The 13,471-nt window shown below is 39.2% G+C and overlaps 1 protein-coding gene across 1 annotated transcript in view; it reads left to right on the forward strand.

Annotated features, from left to right (window-relative positions):
• Positions 1-13,471, forward strand: part of TTN (titin) — a 281,827-nt gene that overhangs the window by 13,235 nt on the left and 255,121 nt on the right. The window contains exons 10-19 of the mRNA XM_059726268.1: positions 2,478-2,612; positions 3,446-3,580; positions 4,056-4,193; positions 7,155-7,436; positions 7,552-7,677; positions 9,011-9,274; positions 9,563-9,628; positions 10,277-10,535; positions 12,000-12,060; positions 12,159-12,371. Of these exons, the coding sequence (XP_059582251.1) occupies positions 2,478-2,612; positions 3,446-3,580; positions 4,056-4,193; positions 7,155-7,436; positions 7,552-7,677; positions 9,011-9,274; positions 9,563-9,628; positions 10,277-10,535; positions 12,000-12,060; positions 12,159-12,371 (1,679 nt within the window). The remainder of the gene's footprint in view (positions 1-2,477; positions 2,613-3,445; positions 3,581-4,055; positions 4,194-7,154; positions 7,437-7,551; positions 7,678-9,010; positions 9,275-9,562; positions 9,629-10,276; positions 10,536-11,999; positions 12,061-12,158; positions 12,372-13,471) is intronic.

The following is a 13,471-nucleotide window of genomic DNA, read 5'->3' on the forward strand; positions in this document are numbered from 1 at the left end:
TAGTCATTGCCATATCCTTACTTCATCTGTAGGCTTCATACTTCATTATCAAGGACAAACACACACTTAGTTTTCATTACTAACACTCTCATAATTCTTTCTGGATGAGGACTTATCTTTACTTTTCTCATATAAAGATTGATAGTAGTTTGATAGCATATACTTTATGAGTATGGCAGATAATGAGAATCTTTTAAATGAATGAGTTTGAGGATAATGTCACTGTTTTCCTTCTGTACTCCATATAACTAGATAATATGCCAATACTGTATTTATAAAATAAGAAATCCCCCTTGATTTTCCATGAAAATTCCTCAGCTTCCTCCATGATGGATATTGTTTTCCTGCTGTCAAGCTGGGGAAAAAGATAAATTAGGAAAGAACTCATTCCTAATTAAAATAATTTTTGAGAATATTAGGAAGTGGCTGAGATTAGGCATTTCAAGCTTTTTTTTTTAATAAATCAGAAGCATTTAGTTTAACTTAAAACCTGATTCTGCTGATTCTGCGTATATATACTCACATGAGTAGCCCTACTGAAGTCTCATAGTCTCACAGTTGGTAAGGTCAGAAGGGACCTGAGCAGATCATCAAGTCTGACCCCCTGCCATGGCAGGAAAGAGTACTGGGGTCAAATTACCCTGGCAAGGTGTCTATCTAGCCTCCTTTTGAAGACACCCAGGGTAGGAGCATGCACCACTTCCCTTGGAAGTTGGTTCCAGATCCTAGCTGCCCTGACTGTGAAGTAGCGCCTCCTGATGTCTAGCCTGAATCTACTCTCTGTCAATTTATGGCCATTATTCCTTGTTACTCCCAGTTGTACTCGGGGGAACAGGGACTCTCCCATAGCCTGCTGGTCTCCCTTGGCCAGTTTATAGATGGTCACCAGATTCCCTCTCAGCCTTCTCTTGTGGAGGCTGAACAGGTTCAGGTTCCATAGCCTCTCCTCGTAGGGCCTGCCCTGCTGCCCCCTGATCATGCGAGTGATCCTCCTCTGGACCCTCTCAATGTTGTCCACATCCCTCCTGAAGTGCTGCACCCAGAACTGGACGCAGTACTCCAACTGCGGCCTGAGCAATGTCACATAGAGGGGGGAGGATCACCTCCTTGGAACTGCTCATGATGCATCTGTGGATGCATGGCAAGGTACGGTTAGCCTTCCTGACTGCGTCCCCACATTGGTGGCCCACATTCATCTTGGAGTCTATAATGATTCCAAGATCCTTTTCTGCCTCTGTGCTGATGAGAAGGGAATTCCCCAGCCTGTAGGTATGCTGCTGGTTCTTTCTCCCTAGGTGCAGTACCCTGCACTTGTTAGTATTGAATCCCATCTTATTCTCATCTGCCCACGCCTGTAACCTGTTCAGATTCAATTGCAGCCTATCCCTCCCTTCTAGCAGCCCCACTTCTCCCCACATCCTAGTGTCATCTGCAAATTTGAACAAGGGGCTTTTTACCCCTTCATCCAAGTCGCTGATGAAGATGTTGAACAGTGTGGGCCTGAGGACCGAGTTATTCAGTAGATTCTTAAGTCAGTAGAGTTATTCACCTGAATAAAATTAGCACTGTCTATAAGTGCTGGCAGGATCAGGGCTATTTGTGTTACTTCATTCTATCTGCAAATGATTCCAAGGAGTTGCATATGAAGTTAAGTAAGCTCCTCCTCCTTTCCGAGAAATGGTGTCTCTGAGTTCTACCACTCTCTGATTTTCAAACCAGTACTACCAGACAAGACTGTTCCTCAAGCAAGTAGGAGGAGTTTAAGCAGTCTAATGCTGTGGTCAGCATTGAGAATCTACCTATCCTTAGAGCACTGTGCTAAAGGATAGGTAGATCCTTTAAAATCCAGCACTAAGGATGGGTAGAATCTAAACATGAAATCAATGCTAAATGGAAATTATTTGGAGAGAGTAAAGAGTAATGCAGTTTTAGAGCACTGAAGAAAAAAAATCACAAACCTACCATTACTTAGTCAGGGAGGTACAGCTTGTGTATGTTCATATATAACAACTGGACAAAGTGAAATTTACCAAAAACTTGCATTCAGAATCCTGAATTTTCCTCACAGGACAGTTTTTCCTAACCTAGTTTTTTCTTCTTACTGCTGTTTAGTAAGAACCTCGTCTATGGAATAAAGCATTATATTTTATTTTTCTAACTGTATGCTAATTGAATAAAAGACCGTTGCTATCATTGTTACCAGATTTTGGAAATCTATAGTTTGAGAATCAAGTGTTTTCCGTTGAGTATCAGGTAACAGTGATACTAATAAGAACAGCTAATATAGGTTGCAAATAGTGCAAGCCATAATCATTTCTTTCTACAAAAATCCCCAGTGGAATTTTACCTTTTTTCCCTTCTTGTTGATTCCAATTATTCCAATTTTATTACCAATTTTATAGAAGAGTCATGTGATTAGTATATGATACAATATGCAATTAAAACCTTTTTTGTTTCTTTGTTTTGATAAAAATCAGATAAGAAAGGAACCAGAGAAAACTCCTATACCCAAGGTGGTTATTGTCACTGAGAAAGCCAAAGAAGAAGAAAAAGTATCAAGAGCCAGAGAAGAAATTTCAGCCCGAGAGCAAGTTCTTGTCACTCGTGAAAAGGTGAATGCAGCCATTAAAGATAGATAAATTATTGTTATCCCTACTATTTATTTCATCATCAAATACTCCTTATGCATTTTCACTTTGCTTTTATTAGAGCAGAAGAAATAACTTCTTCAGAAGTAGAAATATTTTATAAAGAAACTGTTCCAAACAGAGGCCCAGTACTTCCATTGTAAGCAAAATTCCAGTTGACTTCAATAGGAAGTCTGACTACTTTGGACCTGTGAGACCTGGTCCTCTGTATTTCTTTCAGCGTTATGGCTTTTATTACTAGCATGTGCATCATTTTCATTTGAGGTTTACTATGACTTGTGTCATTTGTAGTAAAGTGGACTTTTGGAAAAAAATATAATGGTTTAATTAAAGTACCACTCAGAGTTAACTAATACTCATTAGTATGTGAAGTTTGATCCAGTGAGGTTGACTAGAAATTTTGTATTAAGAACAGATCGTTTATACCAGACCTGATTCTAGAACTATTACTAGCATTTTTGTAAGTAGTCCCATCAGCTTGCAGAAGTGAGTTCGGTCACAGAAATACTTGTTTTTATTCAACTGCTAACCAGAGTTTCAATCAGAATACAGTAGAACTAATAGAAAACCAAAATCTCCTCTAATTCATGCACTGTATATTCCATATAATGCAACTCTGTTGAATGTAATTTGTTCATGCAAGACCAGATAAAATCTGACCATAATGGTTATTCCACTGTATAAGTGATATTTGATCATTTTCCTCTCTCTTTTGCCTGCATACATTTCAGCATCTGAAAATCCCATAATTTTGAAAGTATATATAATTGATTTTTTTTTTTTTACTATAAAAACAGATAAGAAAGGAAACTGTGAAACCTTCTGTACCAAAGGTAGTAATTACTACTGATAAACCAAAAGAACCAGTTATACTGAAAACTAGAGAAGGAGTTGCTACCAAACAAGAACAAGTGCGTGTAACTCATGAAAAGGTGAATAGTGTATTTACCAATATGATATTTGCTCTCCTATCACATCCTCCTCATAAACTACATATTCCCCTCAGAAAACACTAAAAACTTATACGTTTTCCATTTTTTTCCTAAAAAATATTCAAGCTATACCTTTTAATAACTCCTATTAACTAGAACATGTTCTACCTGCTTCATCCTTCATTCCTAATAGTTTGCATTAATAAAGCAACCATAATTCTTTTCTGACTGACCATTATTATTTTCCTAATTTTAACTTCTTCTATAAATAATGAATTTGATTTTAATAGGTTTCAGGATGTAACAATATTCATCAATAGCCACCTAATACAATCATTATGCATCAGCTGTGCAGTTAGGATCTAAAACATCAGTCTTCTGCTCCCATTCTCATTCCAGCATACTTTCCCTTTGTTCACCTATTTTTTGTTTGAGACCATATATAATTGAAACTTTTTTCTGCTGTAATAATCAGATAAGACAGGAAGCTGAGAAAACTACTATAGTTCCAACAATAATTGCCACTGATAAACCCAAAGAACCAGTCACAGTATCAGGAACTAGAGAAGAAATTGCCACCAAGAGAGAACATACACATCTAGCTCATGATCAGGTGATTAGAGTTGTTGCAGATGTGAAATGTTCAGTAACAACTTATTTTATATCCAACCCATCATTTAGCAGCCACTTATCTACTCTAGAATCCTCTCAGATTCCTTCCTCATAATATGCCTACTTATTTGGGATGACTGTCAAGTAAGGGTTGATGTAATGGATTTTAGTCTCTCTAGAACCTTAATAGCCCATCTATTTAGGAAAAATACCTTTCAATGGCACAAACATGGTTGTTGTAAAATGATGTTGTAGCCATGATGGTCCAGGAAATATGCTAGATGCAAGAATTTTTGTGGGTGATATCTTTGATTGGACAACTTGCAATCTATTTCAATCACTCAATTCATCTAACAAAAGATTTCATCCACAAAAACTCTTGCTTCACACATGTATGGCTGTTATTGAAAGCCTGAACTCAGCAAATGACTTTATATTGGTACTTGTACAAATTTCCCACTCCCAAATCTTTTTGTTAGTATATGAAACTTCTCTGCAATGTTATGGCTATTAGACCAGATAAGCTTTCTTCATTAGAGTATTTCTTTTTTCAATTTCTATAAGACATACTTTGCAAATAATTCATTTCTTCCTGACATATTCCTATCAGACTGCGATAATAAGGGGGGACATCTACATTTGCTATTAATGCTATAAAGGCTTACTATACAGTAGAATACTGCACAGTAAGCCTTCCCTGGGAACACATCTACATGTGTTCCCTGTTGGGAGCAGATTTGCAGGGCTGCTCCTACCCTACTCAGGCCCCCTGTTGCAGCCAGGGAGAGCTCCAGGGTCCCCCAGGGTGCTAGCTTGGGGCTGGCAAGGAGCATGGGGCCAGTCCCCAGGTTCACCAGGCCAGGAGAGATCTGCCAGCTGCAGCAGCAGCTTTCTTTTTGTCCCATATACATCAGGAGTGGTCTTGATGTGCATAGAACTGGGAGACAGCTGGCACTGCAGAACTCTCCTGGCCTCATGCCCATGGGGGCAAGCCCTGTGCCCATCAGGGGTTCTCAGTGCAGGCCAGGGGTGGCTGAGAGCTGTCCCATTTCTGGGGCAGCTCTCAGCCAGCCTGGGGCTGCACAGGGATTTCCCCAAGCAGCCCAGAGCTGGCCAGGAACTATCCCCCTTCTGGGGTAGCTCCTAACCAGCTGTGGGCTGTGCAGGGACAGTTCTTGGCCAGCCCTGGGCTGTACAGGGAAGCAGGGAGCTCTGAAGTCCCAGCGCTACTTAGTTCCTGAATCCTGTGTGAAGCCAGGAGCTGAGCAGTGCTGGGACAGGGTGGCATAGAGAGCTACCCCACCCAGGCGCTGCTTGGCTCCCAGCTTCTGGGAGCTGAGAGCTGAGTAGCACCAGGACTGGGGGAGTTCTCCATCCTTTGTGACCCCTTAGTGTTGGGGCTGACCAGGAGCAAATTTGCTCCTGTTCAGTTTCTACACATATGCTACTGCACAGTTAGTTTACTACCTGTATTTACAGATACTAGCTAACTACACAGTAGAATAATTTACTGCACAGTAAATGGTGTGCATATGTAGATGCTGACAGTTTACTGTGCAGTAAAGCATCTTATGTAGACACACCCAAGATTATGGTTTGTTAGCACTCTTCTCTTTCCTGACTTTGATGAGATAGCAGCATGACTGTGAGCTACAGGATGTACCTATTTTTTCTTAGTGTAATTAATTACTATCACTGGTATTTTAAAAAAAAGATGATTAATTAATTTTGGTTAAAAGATCTATATGATTACATAAAGCACATACTAGTAATCACTAGTGTGTGGAAAATCTATAATCCTTTAGCAGAAGCTGTAAACTTGTGGCCAAATTCAAGATAATCAACTGCTTGGAAGTTAGTACCAGTACTGAATAAAATAGGCCATACTGAATAAAATAGGCCATAGAGCCCAAAGCCTTCTTGTCAATCATAAAACAAGATTTTACAGACAATTTCTCTTTCGCATATTTTAGAGCTAGTGCTTCAAGGTGTGAAATATTTTAAGTAATTGATCATTTACAACCATTCCATTTTCAAATCTTGTTTTACTGTTAACCATATCCAGCTAAATTACAATACTTAAGAAACAGCAGCAGTTTCTAGTCTAATATCTCCTCTATAACCTGGGCCAGAGGTTAGAATATTGAAGATGCTGAAAAAACGATGATATGCAATCAATTATAGATCAGGTAGCTAAAAACTAATCATCTCCTGACACAAAAGCATGTTTACCTTTTACCCAAACTGTCATTTTTCCTTCCCTACTAAGACTTAAAATAGATTAGCCTTTTTGTTGTACTGACATTAGAGTTATATACTTCTTTATGCACAAATGGGTCATTATATAGTATGTGTACATCCAACATATACACACTGGGTGCAACTACATGTGCTGCAATGGTGTCATAGTTACTGAGCCGCGCACACCATGCACGGTTATTTTTAGTCACTACATCACCATAGCAGTGTGTTATAATGAGGGAGTGCATTGCTACAGCAGCATAGCTGCAGTATCACAGATTTTGCCTACAGACGTTAGGTTGCCATAGCACATTGCTATGGCGACACTGTCATGTGTAGATGTGCCCACTGTTTCTCTTATTTAGGTCTAGCATAGATTATGTGCAGTTGATGAAAACTATGACTATAGATTTTGTTACTAGATCTGTATCCACCTCATACATACTGTAAATGTGGCCTTGTGCATGTCCATATAAGCATGTTTACAGTGTATATACATATATTCAGTATAAAATTCAATATTTACATCTACTTACTACAAAATAGTCATGTGAATAGATATTTAATATTTTATCTGTTATACACTGTATGAATATTTCCTCTGTCTCTCAGTATTGTGTATATACTATGCACTGTACATATACATGTGTGTTTGCCAGATAAACATATCTCTGTCATCAGCATGGGCACATGCCTGAATTCTGCAAATCTTCTTCTTCAGGTTGGAGTTGGCAAAAAGGCTGAAGCTGTTGCTACCGTTGTGGCTGCAGTTGATCTGGCCCGTGTCAGAGAGCCTTGGGAATTAGAGCATGCTGAAGAAGCTTATGCTGAACGGACAGCAGCGGAATACGGCTATAAAGAACGTGCTGTAACAGAACGTGTTGTAGAGGTGCCAGCAGAACGTCATGTTGTTACTAAAGAAGTCAAAACGGAGGCAGTACACATTCCTACTGAAAAGCACATTTCAGCTGCTGAAAAAATGGGAGTGCAAGTAACAACACAGGTTAGATTCAGTTTACATTGCAATCTTTTTTCATGGCTTTTATTTTAAATGAAGCCACTTAGTTTTCAGTTTGTCGTCATCACATACTCAACAAATGTTTTATTGATTAATATAGATTAAAAGAACAGCAGAAACTGCAGCTGAAAAAACACTCCGTGTGCAACAGCCACGTCCCCGTACAGCAAGTCCTCATTTTACAGTGTCTAAAATTTCCGTTCCTAAACCAGACCATACATATGAGGTAAGAAGTGGAGAAATGGTATGGCAGGCAAACAGCAAGGTTCCTTAAATTATATGTCACTCTTGAGTCTTTCCCTGTTTGCTCCTTTTCCCTTCCGCTGCCATATACTAAGCTACTCTTGCAGGGAGGAGGCATTGAATTTGCAATCACCTGAATTACATTATAGATATAAATAAAATATAATAGTAAAAAATGTATATTCACACAATTAAATATATTCACTTTATTGGTGAAATCCTGCTGGAATGCAAATCTTTTTTTTAATTCAGTCTCTCATTTTGAATGCCTTGCATTCAAAAGTTTATCTAACTTTATCCCAACCATGCAGTTGGTCCAATAAAATATACCATCCCCCAAAAATCCCTGCCCCTCACATATAATTACAATGCAACTTGAATACGGTACAATACAATACTACCTATTTGCATACAATTTCTCTGTCTAATGGACAGAAACATTCCTATATATGTTCACAATTTTCATTAACCAAATAATACATCAAGTGCAATAGTTATTTTTTGTTTGTAGTTTTACTGCATACTATAAGAATTTAAGAATTAACATGTTTTAGCTCCATAATCTAAGCTATATTGTAAGGCCCCATTAAAGCCATGTGGTTTTTTTAAATTATATTCATGCTACATTTTCCTTGCTATCATTTGACTCTTTTTTTAATCCAGATAGCCTTTACAAGTTTCAAACGATGCTTTGATGTAATGCATTTTTAGAGTTAAATCTGTCAAAGTCCTTTAGCTGGATCTTAGCGATGCAGTACTCTTTGCTCAAGTATATTTAAAGACCTTATAATAGTTACCCTCCAAAAAAATCCTCCTAAGTATTTTTTATCCAAACTTGATATTCTTAAAATAACATTTTGAAAGTGCTTCACCTATTTTAATCATTGCCTGTTATATAATTAGTTCCAAGGTATATTCAACTGAAATATTTATCACAGTGATTAAGTAAAATTCTAAGTTCCCATAAAGAACTCACAGCATGTTCCAATTAGGAGTTTCATTGCTGTTTCACTACAATTCTATTGCTATAAAATAGAATATTTTCAAACAGTTTAAAAGGCTAGGTCTGCATACAGATACATATATATATATATATATAGAGAGAGAGAGAGAGAGATAATGTATATATTCAAAAAATACATTACTTTGTGGTATTGTTAAAGTGTGCTTTTTCTAAAGTCTACAAGGAAGAAAATAAAGAAGTAATAGGTTAATATGTGATTTGTCAAATGGGTTGGCTTAAGAAATATTTACTTTATCTTTTGGAAAATAAAAGAATGACAAAACCATTACTCTCTTTCTCTTGGGTTGGTTAGGTTTCAATAGCAGGGTCTGCTATGGCTACTCTGGAAAAAGAGCTATCAGCAACTTCCGTTCAGAAGATCACCAAACCAGTAAAACCTCCTCACGTAAAACCACCTGAAGCCAAAATGGTGGCAGAGAAGGCAGTTTCTCCATTTCCCTTTGGAGAAGGAGCTGAAATTTATAAGAGTCGCTATGATATAGAGACGAAAAGAGAGACAGGTGTGAGGATGGTACGGGAAGAACATATTGAATTAATGAGAGAAGCTGAAGCCAAGGTTTGTCATTAAATTAATTCCTATCATCTTAACTGTCTTGAATTTTAAAAACTATAAAATAGCCTATTCATTTTTCTTCATCACATCTCAACCCTTTTACTATGTCCCTACTGACCTTTGGCTATCTTCTGTTGTGCACAAGTATTGATAACATCATTAACATCACTTTCCCAGAGCAAAAAAAGCAGAGAAGTACAGCAAAAAACTATTTTCCAAGAAATCTTATATGCTGATATTTTGTCTTTGGATTTGTGGGATAGTTAATAAACTCTGCTTTAACTGTCCTAGGTGACGGAAGGTGCTAGAATTCCTGAGCCGAAAGAAGTCCCTGCTACTCCCCCCACCTTAGTCTCAGTAAGTAATTCAGATATAGCTATGTGTAATACTTGTATCCATTTTCTAATTCATTCCTTATAAGATCTTCTCCATTTTACCCTCTCTGTCCTGTACTTCATGGAGTTTGCATTACACTGCATCTCTCACCATAGTGAGTCATAGTGTCATAGTATCATAGTAGCTAGGGTCAGGAGGGACCTGAACAGATCATCTAGCCTGACCCCCTGCCACAGGCAGGAATGAATGCTGGGTTCACAAGACCCCAGACAGGTGATCATCCAACCTCCTCTTGAATATGCCCAAGGTAGGGGCGAAGACCACTTCCCTGGGAAGTTGGTTCCAGAGTCTATTGTGGGTTGGGAATCTCTGCAACTGCATAATGATCTTTGCCATATCAAAATAAGTAAAATCTCATTACAACACACAAAAAGGACCAAGTCCCATTTTATCTGTGAAGAAAGTTGCATTCACAGCCCAACTCCCAGCTTTTTAGATGCTATACTTTAGCAGCACCTCTTTCTCCTATTGTCCTCAAAATATTGATATACAAACTCTTGCTTTGGTATATCTGTTGAATTTTCAGTCCAAGGCTGTTTTAGCCATTGAGGTTAGTTATGTACTAGTGAATATCCAGTCTAATTTCAGAAATGTATTTTTGTGGTACAGGGCCTGAAAAATATGACCGTGATTGAAGGAGAGTCTGTCACTCTGGAGTGCCGCCTTGCTGGCCATCCAGAGCCGACTGTGACCTGGTACAGAGAAGACTACCATATCGAGAGCTCCATGGACTTCCAGATTACCTTTAAAGCAGGAGTTGCTCGCCTTGTGATTCGTGAAGCCTTTGCAGAAGACAGTGGAAGATTTACTTGCACTGCCATCAATGAAGCTGGAAGTGTCAGCACTTCATGCCACTTACATGTGCAAGGCAAGTATATTTGTCACAATGAGGATACTAATGTTTGCTTAATCTTCAAAACAGCGTTCTTAAATGCATCTTCATGATATACATACAGTACAGCTTCTCTGTACCTGAGAGCTTCAAAACAAAGCATGTATCTTGATTTATCCACAAAAGGCACAAGGACTTTTAAAACTTCAGGCCAATTACATCTAGGCTCTTCGCCTTTTCAAAAATGGTGGTGACCGAGACAAATTGTAGGCTTATCTGTTAGTGAGTTTGCAAATGGTGTATACCACTCCTATTCTCACCTAGGATCTCCTGCCCTGTCTGTCATCCCCACCATACAGATGATGTCTGTTCAGAGGTAGGGTGTTCATGTTCCCCATCTTCCAACTATTTTGGGGACCCCCTGCTCTCAAAGAGTAGTGAAAAATAATTAAGCCTCAACTATCAGAATCACTACCCTTTGTCAAATGGCCTGAAATGTATTCCAAACAGGATTAAATAGTAAGAACACCTATTGACAAACACCAAAGTATACATACAAGCATTACATTTCGATCACCCTAATAAAGGTTAAGGCAACCTAAATTCCCCAGCGTACAAGCATCCATAGGGCTTAGTTTGCCCTAAAAATGGTCTGATCTAGCAAGGGTTAACTGGGCTTAGTGAATGCCTGTACATGTTCATAGCACAGCCCCAGGGCTGAAAAAGCCCAGCCACTTTTCACAGCCCTGGAGCTGTGCGGTTTTACCCCCCATTTCCCTGACCCAAACTAGGCTATTTTTCCCCTCCCCTTCCTGCAGCTAACCCCACTGGACCAGACAGCCTCTTATCACATACCAGCCAGCCTCCCCCATTATCCTGCCAGCCCCTCCCCTCCCCTAACTTACTTACCTTCCACTGCTGCACTTCTTTCCAGCAAGCAGCAAATGCTTGTACACAAGGGATGCTCACTCAGATGTAGGCAGTTTACACGCAGCTTCCTAAACCTGAGACAGGTCCCGCAAGTGCTTGTTCATGCTCAAAGAGAGAGAGAGAGGTGTTCACAGTATAACTGTTATATAACTGCAGTAAATACAAGGCAATCCAAACCCATCATACCAAAGGAACCTTATAACATACTCCAAATCCCAAATCATGTTATGGCTATACCCCATATATGGGACATCAGATTGCCAATTGCCACACGAAAAAGAAACAGCCAAGAAAAAAGTAGTAGTATACCAGACCAGAGGCAAAGTGAATGGCTAAGAGATGTTGGTTCTCTTTCATTTAACAGACTGTCAGTTAGACATGCCTGGGAATGTATTACAGAATGGTAAAGATGGTCCTATGCAGGCTCCTAATTTGCAACCTCAGTGTGATGAATACCTGTCACTTAAAGCTAAGCAGCCAGTGAAACTACTTTTTCTCCTATTCTGCCAGCTTCCTTCTCTGACCATTTTCCCAATTCTTAGCATCAATAGTGTCATGTTTTCCTTGCAGTTTCCGAGGAGCTTGAGAGCCGAGAAGCCATTTCTGAGAAAGTCATAAGAGAAGAGAAACGGTAAAGTTTTCTCAGCTGACCTCTCATTACTTCCTTCCACTCTATTTATGATTGCCTTGTGTATCAGCTCACTGATCTTCACTGGAATCTTCTTCCAGGTATGTGGAGACAAAAGATGTGGTAATGGAAGATACCACTGTCACAACAGAAGAAGTGTCTGGTGAAGCTGTGCCTCCTTTCTTTATAACAAAACCCATAGTACAGAGGTTAATTGAAGGTGGGAGAATCATTTTTGAGTGCCAAGTTGGGGGCAACCCAAAGCCACATGTTTACTGGAAAAAAGGTGGAGTTCCTCTCACAACTGGCTACAGGTATTATTTATATAAATGTACTATTTATGAACTATATAAACATTGTTCTTACTACAGTTTGTAAGAGACACTTTCACAGATTTGATGCACACTAGATTCACTTATCCATACTGGGCTACATTAATTTCGAAAGTAATACCATCAACTTCAATGGAATTTCATAAAGAATTAATGTAGCATCCTGTTTCTGAACAAATCATGCATTTAACATCCATCAAGTTGTCTTGGTACTCATAAAGTGCAATGTTCATCATAAGCAAGGATGTCAATATATATCTTTGCTGAAGGTTATAATAGCAGTTAGGCATACAAGGTTAAGTAAAAAATCTACACATACATTTTAAAAGCTTTTTTTTTTTGCATTTTTTAAAGGCTACAGAGATAAATCTATAGAATGTGAAGAAATATTCAGTGAAGAAGCAATTTAACACTCTCTTGAAATGTGCCATGATAAATAATAGAAATGTCATTACCCAACATATACATCCCATGTGTACAAAAGCATGATACTGGTTGCATCTACACATGTGCTTTACTGAGGAGTTGACTAATTAGCCCTGTAGTAAAGTGTCACTCTACACATGCACTGGTATTAGGGCACAGAAAATTAATTGATCCCACTGGAAGATAGTACCATCAAAAAATAAAACAGTTACTAATTCCTCCAAAACGCAAGTGTAGACAGTGACAAGGGCTGGCTGCCACACAGCTCTGCACTTCAGCACTCTTGTGCCCCAGCCATCCCTGATGCCACCTGATACCACCACCAGGAGCCCAGGGCTCACCCGCCAAGCCTGCTACCAGCACAGGGCTGCTCCACCCCAGCTCAAACAGCTGCTGTCCTGGGTGCACGTGCAGATGCTGTGCCCAAGAGAATTTGACTGGCGCAGACAGCTCCAGAGTTTATCACATCACATTAACTATATGTGTAGATGCCCCTACTAGAAAGGTATTACTGTATCAGATAATGGATAATTTTCAAGACTTTAGCCTTGTCTTTTGCCTCTGCATTCAACTGTTTGAAGGATAGAATCACAGTGCTAGCAGCATCCTCAGAGGTTATCTAGTCTAACCCCCACAGAGTAGAAGCCCCACAGAGA

The sequence above is a fragment of the Alligator mississippiensis genome, chromosome 4 (assembly GCF_030867095.1).
Source record: "Alligator mississippiensis isolate rAllMis1 chromosome 4, rAllMis1, whole genome shotgun sequence".
NCBI classification, from domain to species: domain Eukaryota; kingdom Metazoa; phylum Chordata; order Crocodylia; family Alligatoridae; genus Alligator; species Alligator mississippiensis.